The sequence below is a fragment of the Gouania willdenowi genome, chromosome 8 (assembly GCF_900634775.1).
Source record: "Gouania willdenowi chromosome 8, fGouWil2.1, whole genome shotgun sequence".
NCBI lineage: Eukaryota > Metazoa > Chordata > Actinopteri > Blenniiformes > Gobiesocidae > Gouania > Gouania willdenowi.
Genome location: NC_041051.1, coordinates 14,646,528 through 14,667,100, shown reverse-complemented (window position 1 = coordinate 14,667,100; position 20,573 = coordinate 14,646,528). Strand labels below are relative to the sequence as shown.

General features: G+C 38.3%; 1 protein-coding gene across 2 annotated transcripts in view; it reads right to left on the bottom strand.

Moving 5' to 3' along the window:
• The window catches only part of LOC114467827 (protein shisa-8), a 116,801-nt gene extending 97,588 nt beyond the window's left edge, over window positions 1-19,213 (bottom strand). Inside the window, exons 1-2 of one of the 2 annotated variants that reach the window (XM_028454286.1) lie at window positions 18,568-19,213; window positions 17,779-18,414 (exon numbers count right to left, since the gene is read on the bottom strand). In XM_028454286.1, coding sequence (XP_028310087.1) covers window positions 17,779-18,341 — 563 coding nt within the window. In that variant the 5' untranslated portion in view covers window positions 18,342-18,414; window positions 18,568-19,213. Of the gene's footprint in view, window positions 1-17,778 lie in introns of both variants that reach the window. The other variant, XM_028454287.1, reaches the window with a different exon arrangement.
• Window positions 19,214-20,573: the final 1,360 nt, after the last annotated feature.

The window sequence follows — 20,573 nt, the reverse complement described above, 5'->3', positions numbered from 1 at the left end:
GCCTTGAATAAACATTTTGGTATATTTCCAGCTTCCTGTTGACCGTCTCACTCTTTAACACGTTGATGGAAATCAAAAGGTAAACGTAGACACTAATAGTCCGTCCTACTTAGAACATGAGGATAAAATATGAGGTAAACGTGATCATATCTAGAAATGTGTATGATGAAAGATATTTAAAGAACAAACAAGAGTACTCAAACCTCTGCCAAGTACCAAATATGTCTTTGCCAGATGCTGCCAGTTATCTGGATCAGTGATTATTCACACTTTTAAAGGCTTGGAAGACATGTTTATCTACATTAATAAAGATGCACTAGATTCAAATGTATAGGCACCCTGGTTTTCTCGAAAAACTGCAATTAAATTACCAATCTAGATCCGATCCAGTTGTAACTCAGTGGAGAAAGTGAGGCACCAACGGACATAAATGCAATTAAGAATGTTTGACATTTCGCCAATAATGAAAGTCAGGGATTTTCCCAAATTGATCCAGAATCAGTATATTGATCCAGATTCCCTTTTAACCTCAATTTCCCTTTGCACTTGCACTTTTGTTTTAACCTTGCAGGATTCAGTTATTTATTACACTGCTCAAAACCACTGTGTGTAAAATCAAAGCTTCCTCATGTAGATGATGGTGTGTGAAGATAGAATCTATGGTCATTTCTGGGAAGAGAAAGACTGTTGAACAAGACAAAGGGAAACACATTGGTACTCTGATGATGATGATGATGATGATGATGATGATGATGATGATGATGATGATGATGATGATGATGATGATGATGATGGAGCAGTCAAAATGGAGTAAAATCTGCACAAGCACAGCCCACTTGCGTCAACAGTGTTGTCATCGTAAAACCAAAATCCGTGAGTATGAGAGCAACAATAAACCCGTGTATACCAGTGAGGAAGCCACACAAATGTACAATCTGGAGGAAAAACAGCTGTACTCAGAACTCAACCGTGAAAGGAAATATAGACACTGAGATTCTAGTCTATAGGTTAAAGCAATGTTTACAATCATAAAAAGGTGAATACAGACTTCTAAACCAACAATACCAAATGTTTTACAAAAGTAACGTAAAAACAGTATCCATTAAATTATTATTTTTACTGATGTTCTCCTTGTTATGAATACATAAATAAATATAATGGAGCTTGCATTATTTGCATTTTTTTTTTTTTTGCACAAACAAAATAAAAAACAACAACAACAATTTAATTATTTTTACACTAAGTAAAAAATTTACATGAGCTCAAACAGAATATATCTAAATGTACCCCTAACCACCCTGTTTCATTGGTGGTTTCTTTTTTTCTTTAGAAATATTACTGAACCTGTATCAGTATGTGTGTATTGACATGTTTTTTTATTTAACCCTAACACAAAATGACATTGACACTTCACCTCACTCCCAGCTGGTCTGGCTTACACTACCACAAGCTGGGTTTCTATTAAAAGCAATATTATCGACAAAGTATAAATGTCCCGGTATCCTCTACTGTTTACACGTACCGCGCCGTGTTTTCTCAGAGAGAAGTGGTCATGTGACCAGGTACGTCACATTCTGTGAAGTGTTTGCGGACAAAACGTGTTTACGTAGCGCTTTTGTGACACGTTTCACTATCGAAATGTTTGAAATTCCTCCTCATGAAAGTGTAAAAACGTTTTAGCGTTATTTGAGTGTTTTTTTGAAAGTCAGGCATTTCCATTACCAGTTTTTATTGCGATATTTGGATTTTGTGCATTGCCACGGGTAATAGAATTGCAGCTACTTTCAAGACACACACAAAACAAACTTAATGCAAAATTAGAAAGCCTACTGTTTTATAGGGGTGAGTGTTGGCAAGAATATTGCAATATGATACGTATCACGATACTTGGGCCACGATACGATATTATCACAATATACGGTATTGCAATATTCTACCCAGTTAATATCAAAATTAAACGTAGAGACAAGAAATCAAGTTGCTGTATATGTTCATCAGAAGATATTCATCATTCAGAGGACAAATTGAGTCAAAACAATTTGCTTCAAAACATCCTATTTATTATTATTATTATTATTATTATTATTATTATTATTATTATTATTATTATTATATCTACTGGAGTGGAGGTCTGGAAGTGGCACAATTTTCAAAGTTTTTATGTAGGAACAGGAGCTGGTCAACATGCCCAGTAGTTAGGGTGCTCCGCTGAGAAGTGACAATGTCTCCAGCAGAAGAAAACACACGTCCACGAAAATGTGATGAATGCAATAAGAAACATATTGATTAAATAACAGAAAAGAAGAAGAAAAAAAAAAAATGTGATATATTGTGTAATGGTTTTATTTTTCAAACCCCTAGTGTTTTAGCAAATATCCTGCAGGACCCACCAAAGGGCTGTAACACACATTTTGTAAACCACTTATACAGCATATATAACTGAATTATTGATGTTATTACACCATTTCCCTGTGATGAACTGGCTATCCATCCAGGTTGTTTCCTGCCTTGACTAATCTGCCCTGCGACCCAAGAAAAACAGGTATAGAGACGTGGATGGAGGGATGGACGAAGTTCTTAGACAGACGAATAACGCTCACAGATGTGTGCGCCTCAGCAAACAGCTACATGACAGCAGTTGATTTCCTGTCAGGACGACTTGGAGTCGGCGTCAATCTGCATTGGGAAAAGGCCATTACCAGGATCACTGAAGTGAAAATGGAGCCCATGTTGAACAACCCTGTCCAAAACCCATTGTAGATATACACACTTTCCAATGTGTGTGTGCAATGTGACCCCCACTGTCAGTGCAAGTTACTCCATCCAGAGATGCTGTGCAGGTCATGTGAATACACAGAAAAGTAGATTCAAACACACTAACAATGGAGCCTCCCACGAGCCTCCCACTGAGCCTGAAAATTACCAAATCAAAAGTGACACAGATTGTTGTCATCAGCAGGCAGCCGAGCTAAAAAAAGAAAAACAAAGAAACAAACTCAGATGTGTTTTAGATTGTGTCCCTTTTTACAAACATAAATTAACCTGTTATTTTGTTTGTGTTAATAGCAGCAGCAGCTCATGCTAATGAGATCCAGTTTCTAAACCAGGTAGGAAGATGAAGAGGAGGCTCAACGTTTGATTTCATTTTGTATGATTATAGATGTGCATAAAACAAAAGGAAATAGACAGAAATAACAAAGTCAGCTGGCAGTAGCTTTAGAAAAGAAAACATTACAGGAAACAAGCTAATTTGGAGGCATAGAACTTTTCATCGAGCAGACAAAATATTCATAATTTAGTTGTGGCTGATTTATGGCCCAAAAGTGGAAATCTCAGGGATCTGAATAGTCCTCCTAATGTAACATTTGAAGAAAATAACTTACACAGTACATCATAACTTATCATTATAACTTAAAGGTGATACCACCAAGGGTTGACGGACCCATGTTATGTGTTACTGTTCTTCCATGTTCTGTTTAGACGGGATGAAACTGAAATTTGAGTAAAGCACTTTGTGGTTTTTTTTTACCTGTGAAAAGCGCTCTATAAATAAAGATTACTTACTTACTACGTTCAACATGGAGACCGTGGCAGAGGAAAGTGGCAGCAAATTGGAAGCTATTGAGGCATTAGTGGAAGAAGCAAATAAACATTATCTTGAATTACAGAAAACACATCTGAATAGAAGCAGGAGAAATCCAATATAGAAGGCTCTAAACAAAACAAAACATAAACAGCAGATGTAATTGAGAAGAATAATATCATTTCAAAATCATTGACCAAAACAGAAAATATCTTTTCCCTACATACTGCTCTTTAAAACCTGCCTGTCAGAGGTGCTGGATAAATACACAAAAACAGTAGGGGTGCGACGATACACTGAGTTTACAATATTATGCAACAGTGATAATGGCCTCATGATTACATTGCAATACAACATTTTGCATCTGCACCAGGAGTTGCATTAACCAGTTTTTTTTAATAGTGATATGAAGGTCATTTGTCATTTTGAGAGATTAGAATTCACAACATTGACCACTTGTTGGCTAGTGAGCATATTAGTTAGCTATTCCTCCCACAGAAGTGAGTGCTTGCTGGATCAGGAACTGTATGCAGACCAGGAATCAGGTCTGCGATATGTGTTCAGGCCACAGTTGGTGAACTGTTCATAAAGTACAATTATTTCATTTCATGGTTCATATGTTATTTGGGGCCAAGGTCAGTGTTTCTAGTCACTGCAGTGAAATAGTTGTATGCATTCATCTGACTGATATGTGATGGCACAGTGAATTCTCGGTTCTGCTTTTTTGAACATGAATGTGAATTAAAAATGAGTGAATAAAAATGCTATTGAATAGTTTATAATAAAAACTTAAAGTGACAAGTGAAAATAGGTTATGACTGGATTTTTATGACCCTGTCAGTCAAAAACATCTGCTATAGACATACGTACTCTGGATATGACATTTTTATCTAGTAGGAACTACAACAAACCAGTGTGTTTGCTATAGTTCCTCTACAATACATCTTGTGGCATCTTTTCTCTCTCTTTTTTTTCTCTTTTCTCTCTGCATATTTTATTCCCTATATATGGCACATTATGGAGGCGCCAATATTGCGTATTTTATATTTATTAGAAGCAAACACAATATATAGATTGCTTGTGTTATATTGCACATTTAATAGAAGCAAACCTCCTTGTTAGTACCGCAATGTTTGTTTTGTGCACTTTTTAACACATGCAAATCTTTTGTAAATCAGACCCATTGTGTTAGATTTAAAAATAATATTTATAATGTACCTTCTGGGCCTAAAACTAAACACGATGAAATTTATGCACTTCTGTATTTAGATCTGATCATCTGTTATGCAAATGTTCCTGCCTGATAAGTTTTACACACAATGCTCTGAGGGGAAAATATACTGTGGGACAAAAATATTAAAAAGGGAGGGATTTAAAATTGCCGTGTAACAAATGGTTATAGATGCAAGAGATGAAAAGAGGGCAGAAACAGAAAATCTTCTGTGGTCGGGTGCTACGGAAGCAACAGTTTCTTAAGACAACTTAAGGGCTCTGCAGCAATCTCTGTGTGCGCTGCTGCACTGAGGCATGGTGTGGGGTTACAATTACAACAGCAATGATACTGCACCTCAGCACACGCCATTCACTAAAGAAGAAATAGGTCCTTCAAAGATTTTCTTTACTTGACCAAAGATACTTGTGCATTGATGATTTGTTTTCCCACCGCTAAGCAACACTTCAAGCACATTTCTTCTCACAGATAATATTTTTTTATTTAAAGGTAAGTTGTGGTTTTTCCAGAGTTTTAAGGATCTAACTGTATACTGCTTTGAGCTTGCATGAAAAAGACTAAACTAGTCAAAAGAAGACCATAAACAGGATTAGTGAATAAAAGAGTGATATGGCTCACGTGAGACCTGAGTAGAAGTTATTCAAAGCATCCTCCCTGTTATGTGGGACGAGGCACGTAAACAATATTTCCTTGTTGCACTTTGGGATGGTCAACATCTTTTTTTTTATTTTAGCACCACTGCAGCATCAAAGAATTTATTTTGGGTTGGATTAAGCTGTAGGGAAAAGGCAGTTTAATAAGGAAGCTGAGTCTCGCTGCTTTAATGAAAGGTGGGAATAACATCCTGCTTTACCAGCAGAAGAGATATCAGCACTGAAACCTGAGGACATGCTTTACATCTTTGATGAGTGTACGTACATACCAAGTCAATTGGAGTTATGTTCGATGTTAGTTCTTTGATGTGTTCTTGGGTATTAATGTAACACTAAAACGGTCAGGGTGCATTCATATTTTCTTTCCTTTATAAAAACAACTCGGCAGAATTTTCCCACCTCTTTGTGTTGCATCCAATCGTTGTACTTTCTTATTGTTAATGTCAGATTTCATACAAAATTACTGCTCCTCTTTTAGGCTGCTTTCACATTGGAACAGCCCAGGACTTCTTGCAAATGGGCGGAGACCAGCTGATAAATTTATCACCTTGACTTGGCTCGGTTTGCATTAAAAATGCACTTTTAGAATTGCTCCAAACTGACTGGAAAACCCTGTCAGTAACAAGAGCTGCTTGATTTCGATGCTGTATAATTCAAATTGTTCAGTGTTGTGATTTTCAGCAGTAGGAAGAACTAGCAAAGGGTAAGCAAGTCAGTGACTCCTTCTGTGGTAAAGCCATGATGTGTTCACCCCACCAAACACATTAAAATCTTAATATAGACACGCCTGCCCCTGTTTTTGGTGTGTGTTTTCAACCCTCCTATTATTCTTGGGGTCAATTTGATCCAATTTAATGTTTATCATTCCAAAAATAGTAGTTTACAGTTTCTTTTTCATATTTCATGACCTTTCCTTATTTGATAGGTAACAATTGATTATGCATAAAATTGTGCCGGACACTTCTTGTATTGCACCCATTGGTGGTGTTCTGGGATCAATTTGACCCCAAACTGTTTTAGCTGTAAAAAACTGTCTGTTTCTCAGCTCTTGAGGAGAATGTGTGTGAAAATAACCACAAATCTGTTACAAAAACATGGGGTCACCAATATCAATCCATATGGTTCATTCTTTGAGACTCATGAATGTGCACCCCAAATTAGAAAAAAACCTGGATGAAAGATTTTCAAGATACACTAAGGCTGTGTCCGAATTGTCCCTCCTATCTCCTTTCCTATCTCCTAGCCCAGGGGTCACCAACGTGGTGCCCGCGGGCACCAGGTCGCCCGTAAGGACCAGATGAGTCGCCCGCTGGCCTGTTCTAAAAATAGCTCAAATAGCAGCACTTACCAGTGAGCTTTTATATATATAGATTTATTTATTTAGCTATTCTTGTTTAAATCACACTTACATGTAACTTAGAAATGACAATACATATATATAAACACTTAAAATGTAAAGTGTTTTTTGTGTTTAATACATACTTGCCAACCCTCCCGATTTTCTCCTGATTTCTGCCCGACATTGTCCGGGCGGACCATCCTTCACTGAGCGTCGTTTCCAGCCGGACAATAATAACAATTACACCGCATAAGAAGAGGAAGAAGACTCTTCTTCCTCTTCTTATGCGGTGTAATTATATTATTGTAATAATAATATTGCTGTAATAATAATAACAATTACACCGCATAAGAAGAGGTGTAGTCGTTATTATTGTCCGGCCGGAAACGACGCTCAGTGAAGGATGGTCCGCCCGGACAATGTCAGTGAGGAAATCTGGAGAAAATCAAATCCAACCATGTGTAGGGAAGTGTTTCTGTTATGTTATAGCCGTTGTTGTATAGGCTATGTTTAATTTTCCTTTTGTTGATTATTTTTATTTCAAAATCTTTTTCTGGAGGTAAATAATCCTGGGGTCAGATTGACCCCAAGGGTAAAATGTGTCAGTAATATTTGCGGATGATAGGATTGTTAAACTTTACTCACACTGCTGTCAGTCTGCTCTACATGAGAAGTGGGAATTTTTTTGCAACTGTTCCGAGAGCCTTCTTTTAATCCGAAGTGGAATTTACTTCTCTGATCCACTCTAGACTTTGGGTGCGTGTTCACACAGGGCCAAACGAATGCAGATTATCCAAGGAAACAAATCTTTTGGCGTGAATGGACCCTAAAAGATCAGGGGTGTCAAATCAGAGAAGAAGCTCAGACAGGGCATCAGGGTGGTGTCCGGGGTTCAAACCCTGGGGTGGACACTTGGCTCTATCTGTGGAGCTGGCATGGGTTTTCTCTCCTCCCCCCCTCCATCCAAAAATATGCGGGCAAGTTTAATTTGAGTCTTCAAATTCCTCATAGTAGTGATAGGAAATGTTATGATAAAGGAATTTAAAAGAAGTAAGCTGTGTTTCTCACAAACCCTGAGGTCTTTTTCTATTAAACCTTAAACAGGCCTTGTTATAGTTTAAACCACATCACCTGGTTTTATTGGCCTTGTAACATGATGCACAAATAACACAATTACCTGTATTAAATGTCTGGATTGTTTGGCCTTTCTTAATGTATTCAGTTCATCTAGTCTCTGCGATAATAATATCGGGGGGGGGGGGGGGCATGGAGCTCTGTGCACACGTTTATCTCTTGGCTCTAAACACCTGTCACACGCATTGATGAAAAGCACCACAGTGGCTCAATAATAAAGGAAATGGAGTGCCCAGTTGCTGAAACACAATGTGGTAAAGGAATAGAGAGGGACCCACGGAGATGTTGTTTTCCTCTCTTATGGTTCATTCAATCGCCGCTGCCCTTGAACCCGTGGCTCTTTAGTGAAATAACTTATTATAAGGGGGACTGTGCTGCTAAGACCTCTTGCTGCGTGGGATCCATGCATTAGTAGACACACCTCCATCATAAAGACAACTAAACAATAACAGGATGATTCAAATTTAAGCACAATAATATGATAAATTATGGTACAATTTTAAAGTGAATTGTTTTGGCTTGGTACCCAGTTCTAAAATCAAATCTGAAATCCGTTTCTTGCTATATACACCATAAATGCAAACGAAATTCAAGGTGTGAGCTCAGCTTCAATAGATTTCAGATATAGAATAAAAGTACCAGTCTTTCATTGTGGCCATGCAAACCTCATTATGAGAAGAACTTACATGCTGTGGCTTTAAATATCCCAAAACCTGAACCAAAGTGATGTTTTAAGGTTGAAGTGTAATGTGGGAAATTTTCATCTAAAACATCTGAATAGTTTTGACGAGATGTGAAGATATTTTTTAATGATATATCCCCAAAAAAAAAAAAATAATTCATCATTTTGCATCTGTGGCATTTTGTAATATATAATTACTGCCCAAGGTGCAAAAAACGGCTAGAAAATGAAAGCTGCGGTTTTTTTTTTTTTTTTTTTTTTTTACAGTATTAGCAGGTTTACTTTAATGCCCTTCTAATTCTTACCCTTCCCATTTCTGGTGCTGCCGCTGTCCATTATATCGTAAACTGAGCTGTCGTTAAATTAGAAAAATATGATTCGGCATATTGCTTCCCACTGCTGAATCATGCATCAAAGGATATAACTCATTTTTAATTTAGCTACCCAGCAACAGACACTACAGAGGCTCAGAGCCAAACAAAAACACCCACAGCCGCTGGGAAATGAGAAGCGGTGCAACATTAGGGCCACAGAAAGGGGGTGAGGAGGTGTTAGTGCTGGGCCAGGGGGGTCGTCATACACTCATAATGAGAGATTTTTAGAGTGTGTGAATGCACAGGAGCACATGTGTGTTCTTGTTTTATACTCCATTGCACCACTGGCTGTTGTGATTGTCTGACCTCAGGTTTCAGCGCATTAGCACCTTAACTGCCTTGTGGCTGGATTTATTTGTGGAATGCACACATGGGACAGTGGCCAACACCTGTGCACCCTGACACACACATTTGTAACTCCCAGCCAGAGAATGTGTCTGTCAGTCAAATGAATGCAGGTCGAGGATGGATTTTAAAGCCCAGTGTGATAAACAATCTCACCTGGGTTCATACCTTCTAGAGGGATAAACAAAATGATTTTCACTGGCAGACTGCACATTTTCCAGTTTTGACTTAATATTATTTGTTAAAGACAAAATAGCAACACCATTTAAGGTGTTATTTTTCAAAGGAACCATTAATACAGTTTAGTCGGGTGATTACCCAGAAGAACGGAATGCAAATGTATTACTGCAAAGTAAAGCTTTTGTTAAATGGAAATTTGACCACTCTCATATACAGTGTTTGGAATAACGGTGTTTGTTTTTCAGTAACAGGTAATCTAACTATTTACTTTTTACGCCGTTACAACGCCGTTATTGTTACTGAACGTTAAATGCGGTGCGTTACATGTATCGATTGAATAAACCTTTATCCAAAAGCATCCCAGGCTTCATACGCAGCTGTAGTGAGGAGGTGGGTTAAAAACAAGGTGAGCGATTATGATTGGCTAAGGCGGCGTCATGTTTCATGGTAGCCAATCAGAGCCACTGTTTTTACAAATGTGGCCTAAAACTTTTGAAATGTCCTTATTATCTATGCCTAACAAAACACATTATTTTGCACCATATTTGTTTTATTAACATTTAAAAAATGGGACTACATTACATCGCCATGTTGAAATTACATCATTGATGACGCCAATCTCCCCATTTCTGTCCATTGAGTTCTGTAGGAGATGAAGTATTCGGGATCTTTTAGCAGCTTTTTCAGACAAAATGACAACTTGTTCTGCTTTGGGTTGCTTTAAAAATCAGTAAAAGTTAAAAAAGTTGATGTAATCCTCTTTTGTTTATCGAAATTTGATAAATAAAATCCGTGAGCCCAAAAAATCTGTGACCGCAGGAGGCGACAGTTCCAACTCTGCTGTTTCGTAGACGGCATGTAAATACAGGCAGTATAAGTGATGGTTATGAAGAAACGAAGGTCCGCACCACTGCATAGTTTGCTCCCAAATTCAGTTTTTAATAAAACACCAAAAGACGTGATGTTTTGGGCTGAACGCCCTTCATCAGACATAGGTTGTAACTTTCCGGCACACCTGTTTTTATAGTGTACATGATTGGTCAGGGTGGTCACATGATGCATTTCAGTGTAGGCGAGTGGTCATTTGTCTCGCATATATTTACAATTGTCATGTGTACCAACTATATACACTATATAAATATATACAAAAATATATACACTACTATATACAAATATACAGTATATCTATAGAAAAATAGACTATGTATATTTAAATACTTTTTGTACTATTTATAAATTTAACATTCTTAAGATACAAAAATCAGGTGTGCCGGAAAGTTACAACCTATGTCTGATGAAGGGCGGTCAGCCCGAAACGTCACGTCTTATGGTGTTTTATTAAAAACTGAATTTGGGAGCATACTTTGCAGTGGTGCGGACCTTCGTTTCTTCATTGCTACTTTGGACTTTTTTGATCCAGCACACTGCTTCAAGTAAAGGGAAGTGCGTGTTTTTTTGATTGTGCTGCAGTATAAGTGATGGTGTCACGCCAAGAGCTCAGAGCAGCAGTGCAATCCTGGTTGCCTGTATTTTCATGAATGCTGCACCTCCTATAGAACTGGACTGAAAGGGGAGATTGGTGTCATCAATGATGTCATTTCAACATGGTGGCACACAGGGTAAAGTAATCCCTGTATTAAAAGTTAATAAAATGAATATGGTGCAAAATAATGCGTTTTGTTAGGCATAGATCTTCTAATAAATACAAATCTAATGTAAGGCACATAAAATGTGAACAAATTGACTGTTTCGGGTAGTGATGAATACAAACTTTCAAACAGCGTTTTTCAACATTTTTCCTTCATTTTGGGGTAAATTATGTATAATTCCTTAATCTATGAGGCATACACGATGAATTTCTCTAATAAAAAAACATATTGGGGTAGCAGCTTTAAGGACAATTATGCACATGAACAGGCATCAATAAATGGTCATCATCAGTAAGGCTGCACAATATATCGTTTGAGCATCGTCATCACATTTTACTTGCGCGCAATAATCACAATGCAGATCTTTTGTGCAAACACTGCACACATTTGTCCAGTAAAATGGGCTGTCAGGAGGCATAACTGTGTCCCGACCAACTGAACTGGCACAGTCATTGGGCATCCCTGTGAACCACAAATACATAAATAAGCTTTGGAAGTTGTCGGAAAAGTGATGCACTCAGGCACACAAGGTTTTCTAACATGGGACAGATACAGAGATCAATGCAGGTTAATTATCCCACAAGATGGCAGCAGTGCAGAGTCATATGGTAAAAATTCCTGCATTTTTAAAAAAAATATCGCAATATATCTCGCAGGATTATAAAAAATCGCAGTGTCAGTTTTTCACGTGCAACCCTAATCATCCATTTTTTGTTTTTAATTAACAATGAGCCCCACCACCACACATTAAAGCAAAATCTAAAGAATACACAACTTACTGAATTGCTGCATTTGCTAAAAAATTATAATTAAAAACATATAAATTTTCTTTCCTATAATGATCTCAACATAGTAAACTATTTACATTGATAAAACACTTTATTTTATTTTGATGCCAATTACATTACATGAATAGATTTGAGCTGTTTTTTTTTTTTTTTTGTTTTTTTTCACAAAAGACTGTAAGTTTGAATTAAATCATTCAGTTCTACCTGTAACCCATCAACATATTTGTTATCAACCAAAACTTCAGTCTTTCCAGAATGTAGCATTAATTTTTCTTTTTTAATCAAACAAACCACAATATTCTTTGAGAAGAAATACATATGTACTGATCTTAGGTGACATAGCAGAGACCCATACTTTAATATCATACAAACATAAAGGATGTATAGATGACCTCTTAGCATGCACTTACCGTGAGAATCAAGTCAGTTTTTGTTACAATGTGTACATTTAAAAGTTGGCTTTTTTTTAGTTGTTATTTATTTATTTATTCTGACTTTTGTGAACATTAATTATTAGTAGAATCTGTATTTTCAGGCAACACCTGTTATCACCTCATGCTGATGACATCAAGCTATACATTCCCATTAAATCCATCACACCTTCAACCCTCATCCTCATATGGAACTGCATACATGAAACAACGTTGGATGGACGAAAATTTTCACTATCGACAACTAAATCCAATAACCTGCAACACACATACCAAATCATTTCTGACATCACAATAACCGTGTAATGAAGACATCTTTCCTCCTCCTCAGAAGCCTTTTCTGTCTTCTGACCCATTCTCAAAATGCAATCGTTCCCCAGAGTTTTCACCAGGATGCACCCATCCTACTTGACTGAATTACTCCAACACATTCCCTTTAGAGATCTCTGTTCATTCAATTCTAATCTTCTCTCCCCTCCTCTCTGATCCAACCACAGGACCTGAGGCAACAGCGCCTTTTTCATCGCTGCCCCCTCCTTTTAGAAATCCCTACTCTTTAACCTCAGAGACTGCAGCAGCATAAACACATTCAGGAATAGCCTCAGGAGCCACCTTTTCAAAATAGCTTTTAATACCAATTTATTTACTGACATGTTTCCATCTTATTTTTAACCTAAAACATGTTTTTCAACGTTTTAATCTGCAAGTGATTTGCATTTGATTGTACAATAACTCATTATTTCCCTGTTCTATTTTATGTTTTATGTGCTCTGTGAAAGTAGTAAGAAAAGAACTTAATAAAGATAATTAATATTAGTAATATTGTTATCAGTCTGGTTAGTTATTATGGTATTGAATTTAAAGCAGAACTAAGTAACTTGTGCTTAGCGCTCCCCCTAAAGGTCCTTTTGGTTATGTCACTGTTGTAAAAACTCTGCACCCCCCGCCACCTGCCCCACCCCACAGCTACATGCGCACCTTTGCTCTCCCAAGACGGTAGCAACCGATCACTGAAAAATCCTAAGACAACAGTGACACTAAGGGTGCTTTTACACATATAGTCCCATGTGACCATGTGAACAGTATGAGGAAGAGACAAGTAAAATAAATGAATGATGTGGGAGTAATATGGAAGGGAGTGTGGAAATGTGTGTGATGTGTTTGCTTTTGTGCTGACAAAGCGGCTCTGAAAATGGATGGATGGATGGATGGATGAATTCATGTTGGGTGTGGGACACATATGTATGTGTATATACGTATATATGCATATGTGTGTATCCATAAAATGAAGAGTCCGTCCTTAAGACTGCTCTACTGTAAAGTGTCTTGAGATACCATTGGTTATGATTTGGCACCATACAAATAAAAGATTGATTGATGGATGAATGGATGGATGGATGGATGGATGGATGGATGGATAGATGGATGGATGGATGGATGGATGGATGGATGGATGGATGGATGGATGGATGGATGGATGGATGGATGGATGGATGGATAGATAGATAGATAGATAGATAGATAGATAGATAGATAGATAGATAGATAGATAGATAGATAGATAGATAGATAGATAGATAGATAGATAGATAGATGGATATTTGTGTGCGTGCTGCCTGATGGAATGCTGGGTTGCGAGTGTGTTTGTATGGCATTTGCACAGTATGCTGTGTGTTGCTGCTGAGCTGTCACTACATGGATTTGCTCAAGTTCCAAGGACAAAGGTCTACCCTGCCTTTTTTTGCTAGCTCCGCCATGATATAAGTTTGAGAAAAGTGAAATTGTAGACAACCGTGTGGAGTCACGGGGCTGGTCATAATCTAGCATTAGCTTATATTGTGGCCGTACCTGCCTGTCATTGCCTGATCCCGTTACATCTCGGAAGCTATGCAGGTCTGGGCCTGGTTGGTAGTTGGATGGGTGACCACTGAGAATTCCAGGTGCCACAGTGGGGTGGCAGTCACCCCAGTGGGGTGGCAGTCACCCCTGTGGTATCTGTCATTGTGTCCTTGGGCAAGGCACTTTACCCACATTTCCTAGTATGAATGTAGTGTGTGAGTGTTGGTGGCGGTCGGAAGGGCCGATGGTGCACTTTGGCAGCCTAGCTTCTGTCGGTCTGCCCCAGGGCAGCTGTGGCTTACCACCACTAAGTATGAGTGAAAGAATAATCCCTTAATTCTGTAAAGCGACTTTGAGTGTTCAAAAATGTGCTATAGAAAATTGATGCATTATTATTATTATTATCATTATTATTATTATTATTGGGCTGCCGTAAAGCAGTATGTCTTTCCTCACTTTCAAATGCAAAGGCAAAAAATAGAAACCGCAGATATTTTGGCTTTTGTAGAAAAGGATGAAATAGGAGGGGATCTGCTTACTTTTGCCTTACATTGTTCAAACATTTATTATCAAAGCATGTAGTGTATTTGATGAGCTGTTATGATTAAAATGTATCTTCTGTGTGATTGTCCTGTTAAAGAAAATAAATTAAATATCCTTTATACGTGAGAGAATGACTTTCATAGACCTGATAGATATATGTTTGTGTAAAAAAGTCTAACAAACAACTGTTGTTTACAGTATGTTGGTAGGGTATTCAATATGGCAAGGGAAATCTGTCATTACACAGAAGAACAAAAGTATGTTTTTGCCTAAAACTGTTTTTTTTTACTAGAATAACGATATTTACATTCCATAGATTTAGGAAAGCCTATATATAAGTACATTTTGAGGATTATTTGTGTCATCAATGGGACACTTAAAGCCAAAATACGTACCTCTTTTTTCTATGTTGACAGCCTAGGTACCAATATGGATACCAGTATTTCATGTTAACCACTTTTGTTTTCTTCTGAAAGCAAATGTATTTGGATATAAAGTAGTGCTGTTGATTGAGTCCAACTTTTTACATTTGCACTGCATATTTAAAGTAGTCGTAAAGGTGTCAGAGTGACTGCCCTCTATGAGTTGAAACCTAGCTATTACAATTACATTTTGCTATTGGCTGAGAATGATGATTTGTGACGTTCTGGTGGCTTCTTTCCTCACAAACCAGCACTGTTGGCCCCGCCCCTCCTTTTAAAAGTAGTGTGTAGTTAGCATAGCATAGCATAGCATAGCATAGCATAGCATAGCATAGCATAGCATAGCATAGCATAGCATAGCTTGTTCTTTGGAGATTTTATGTATAGGCTGGGCGTGTCTTAACTGCTTCAGGAGCCCCTCCCATAATCAAGGCCTTTTTTTATCAGTACTGCAATGTTTATAATATCTGCTTTGATCCTCCTCTTTATCTTCATTATTCTGCATTTGAATGTTGAAAAGAGATCTGATAACGTCATCATTTTAAAGGAGCCCCTATGGGCTAACTTTAAGCACCCGAAAGACTGGCCAGTACCATCCAGAGCACACACCCAGTCTGCCTCTCTCTCTCTCTCTCTCTCTCTCTCTCTCTCTCTCACACACGTTATCTGCACTAGATATAGCCATTGGCTGCACTCCAGTCGGATCCGTTCAATATTCCATGCTTCCAAAACCACCCTCTCCCTTCTCATTGTTCTCTCGAGGCCACATATTGCCAGAGACATAGTTGTGTCACAGCAATCAATCAACCATCAATGTGAAACGGCTGCACCAATACAGAGTAAACTCCGTGCAGCTGCACTACAATTTTGAGCAAACTCCTCTCTTACTGTCACTCAACATCTGTCCTTTACAATCTCCATCCTGCCACCTGACCTCCGTCCTCAGCATCCTCGCCCCCTCGCCCCGTCGCCCCCCTCCACTCCACTTGCCTGTTCTGGCCAATGGTTGTAAACAGACTTCACAGCCATTATCACCTCACTGTGACTCACTCGCTTTATTCATTAGCCAGCTGGTGACCCTCTCACACATATGCAGACATGTCTCAATCCATCCGGTGTGTGACTAACAAGGTTAGGCCGAAACACAATTACACAGCAGCGTAATATTTTTTTTAGAAATACAAGTATTGTACGGGATTACATTTTAAACACCAGCTTTAAAATGGTCCCACCCATGGTTGATTACCTTTGCAGGCTAATTATGTGTAATAGAATGATTAGAGCTGTAACAAATTTATAAGTCCATAGTTTAACTTAAAATGTATTCAATTATTAGATTCATTTTTCAATTTGCGGTTAGCCTACGAGCTTGAAGAAGCTATACATTGACCAGTTGTTGCTAGTGGATTTTTCCCAGCACCTGCACCCACCTAACGTGCACGAGGAAAGACTAAAACTGGCAGCTGTTGCTTTCAGCCTGTTACCAAACATAAATACTGAAAACAACATTTTAAACAGTTATACGATGAACAAAGAAATATTAGTTGGATTTATTTATTTATTTGTTTTTTTTTTTTTTTTTTTTTACTAACGTCTTGTTTGTGAAGCAGTTTTAATATTATGTAATGACATTATGTATAAGCCAATTTGTGTGTTTTGTCAGTTAGCAACTAAGATCAGTCTTCTGAATCAACAGTGAAAATATTTGTTTGCGTGTAGGCCAATGCATGATTACGAATATATGTGAATGTACATAAAGGTGGGTTTTTTTAGAAATGTTTTTGATTTTTGGCGACTTTTGTTTGATAAATGACTATGTACGTATGTCCCGATACTATTTTTTCACTTTCAATACAATACCGATATTGCAGCCTTGAGTATTTGTCGATACCAATATCGATACGATACTATATCAGCACGTATCATACATACTTTTATTACTTAATTTGTAGTGTGGAATATTAGAAAAGTGTCACTCAAACAGAGAACAATAGTCAGCAACAGTAGATATGAGAAAAACTGACCCATTTATTATTAACCAATCGGTTACATACATTTTAACCTTCAACATAATATCTACATTATTCTACAATTGAATAAATATAATATATATTGGAGATTTTAGATGCAGTCCGATTCTTTTCTGGCTGATATCGGAATGATATCCGATATCAATATCGGAATAATATCCGATATCAATATCGGAATAATATCCGATATCAATATCGGATCGGGACACCTCTATAAATGACATTTTAATAAGTGGAAAACTTCCTTTCTGAACAAATGCACTGAATTAAAATTAATGTACATTTTACAACCTAAAAATTTTGCTATTTGTTAATTTTAGCTAAATCAAATTACATCTTATTCAATTTTCATCAGTATATGTTCATGTACATATCCTAAAACAAGGTATGAACCTGTTTGTTGCACCCCAGATTTTGCATTCATTCATGATTTAAAAAACCCAGGCAAATGTTTCCTAACTACTATACTACAGGTGGTATCATGAAAACATCATGACTATAACATTGAACAGTGTCACAAACACTCATCTCATTTCCATGTTGTCTGATTCTTACCTGGAGTTGGTCATGTCAGTCTGTCCTCCCTGACTCTTCTCCAGCCCAAGTTTAGTGAAAATTCCCACCAGCACCATAATGGCCACCACACCACAGATAATATATACGATCATGTGGGTCCGATCACGGTCTGGCTCCTCGTGGACCTCTGTGACAGGAACTGCTGGGCCGCCAGTGTTGGCCCACACTGGTGTGTCGTAGTTGGAACAAGAAGTCTGGTCCAGACTGTGGACTTTGAACTGACAGCAGAAACGATAGAAGCAGGAACCACAGCAGAACATGTAGATGCCTGCGTTACAGTTGAAAGGTGGGTCCCATTGGCCCATGACATCGTAGTAACCCCAGCAGCGGTTACTGCCAGACAGAGATGTTTGGTCCTGTGTTTCTGGTGTTGGTGTCACCAACGCCGCCTCTGGCATTACAGACGGCTCTGTAGTCTGGTTGTTAGAGACCTGCGCCAAAGCGTGACCCGACAGACGGGAGTTCAGTCTGCCCAGAGAAGTCAGTCCCAGGAAAAGCGCCAGTGAGAGGTTTACAAAAAATGGATGCAAAGAGGTAGCCATCTTGGTTTTATGGGAATTTGTGATATCTCAGCGCTGATGTGTACAGCTTAGTAACAGGCCTCCTCTAAAGCTCCTGTGTGTTAAAACAACAAAGAAACAGTGGCTTAAAGACTTTTTGTATTTTAAACTCTGTCTTACAGTAAGTTAATAACCATCAGTGGTAAATAAAAGCAGTGTAGGTAACATGGATGCATGCATTAGACAGTCAGAAATTAGTTTAGGTCACCTCTGCACAAATCCATGTGTCATCAGCAGACAGCAGAGGTGGTCTTGAGCAAATCCCAAATCTGCTGGTTTTGAAGCCGTCCAATTTAAGAGGCCGAGTTACCTACAAATGAAACTGCTTTGGCATTCCCAGCAACTGGTTTATAGATGAATGGATCATTTCATCCGTAAGTGCTCTCTATGTCCAACAGTGTGATAAGGAAATTGAGGCCGACACCTTTAAAACTTGTAGATTGTCAGGCCCGCACGAAAACTTTTTCACTCCAAGGAAAGATGAATATTCCCTTTGTCAACAATGACTGTGATCCACACTGCAGTGTTTGCAGTCTTGACCTTGCTTAACTTGCATCTATCATCCTTCTATTATCAGTGTCACCATTTAAAGAAAGATCCTTTGTTTTTATGTCGGGCATCTTTTGAGAACGTTATTCCTTTTTTTTTTTTTTTTTTTTTTTAAGAAAAGTAGGATCCACCTATTATTTTATTGTTGTTCCAAAACTATCTGAAATCAGTTCAGAACAGCTGTTTGCTATATTGTTCAAAACATCTCCCCAAGCTCTCGTCAAGCTGAAAACGTGCGATCATTAAAGTCCAAAAACATCTCTCATGTAACTCAGGTGGATTTTGTCCAACAAACACACATTCAAACTGGGACGCACAAAAAAAAAAAAAAAAAAAATAGAAAAATATCCACGTGGTGTCTGCACACTGTCAGTTTCTCAGGGTCCCAAGGCTTCTTTCTTCTGTTGCTGTTGCTCCATGAATGCTGCACTGAAACCCCTCCTCTGTCTGGATCTCAGGGTCTCGAACAGACCCAGGTCACCAGCTCAGTACTCTGTCTGTCAGCCTGCTCAGGTCTGTCCTACAAGTGTTAAAGTAAAGAGGAGAGGAGAAAGAAGAAAGAGAGAGAGAGGGGAGGGCTAATGTTGTGACAGCGAGTCTCTGATCTTAGTGCGGCTCCATCCAAGGCTCAAGAGAGGCTGTAAAAAAAAAAGAGAGACAAGCGTATTGGATTTACTTGACCAAACTGGATTGTCCAATGGATCAAATCAGGACTTTTTAAAGGGTCACTCTCTTTGGTGGCTTCTTTTTTTTCTTTTTATTTGTTTGTTTTCACTCTAATCTCCTATTTGATTATATGTATCTACAACTTACCTCACCCTTCTCTCTCAGCACCCAGTGGGGCTATTTGTTGGTGCTGTCTTTGGAGCTCTCAGCGTGGGGTCAGCGAGCCTGTGGGCTGCCCTCTGCACTTTCAGAAGCACACTCGCTCAAGCCCTGCTAGAATAATTCTACCCCAGCTTATTCAGGCAACAGAGACGAGGGGGGATGTGACAGCCAAGCGGCAGTTTGTCACAGAGGACAGATTAAAAAAAAAAAATCCTGTTTTCAAAAGCAGCTCCTTTGGAAACACAGGACCATGTGCGGCAGAAGCTCTTGTTATTAGTGTTGATTCAGCTACAAATTTGTGTCAATTTTTTTTTCTTTTGCATCAATTTTTTGGTCTCAATTAACGCTATGAGAGATGAGAATTTCCCCAAATCTCAGAGATGAAATATGCAACCGTTTTAAGCTGATGCAAAATATCTCCCAATTTTTCATTCAATGGTTTTTTCCATCAATTCAATCAATCCTTGTCCAGCTGCAGCTTCTTTGAAAACAGGCATAATTTGATATATATGTATAGGAGTTTTATATATATATCATATGTATGTGTTTTCACTGGTGCTCTGCTTGTGGAATGCTCCAAACAGATGTTGGAAGAGCAGAATGAGGCAATAAAATATTCTTTTTTTTATTCCATCTTCCCCCTTGGTTGTTTCTCCATCTCGATGTACTCCATTATTTCCAAGTGCTTCGGTGGTCTCGGTGCGTCTTTATCCCGTCCGCTGGTTAGGCTCGCACTGCTCCCGCTGCTGCTGTTCTCTGGCAGGACTGGATGACAATATCTCTCTCACTCATGCACACATACACATAGACACACACACACATAGACACACACTTGTT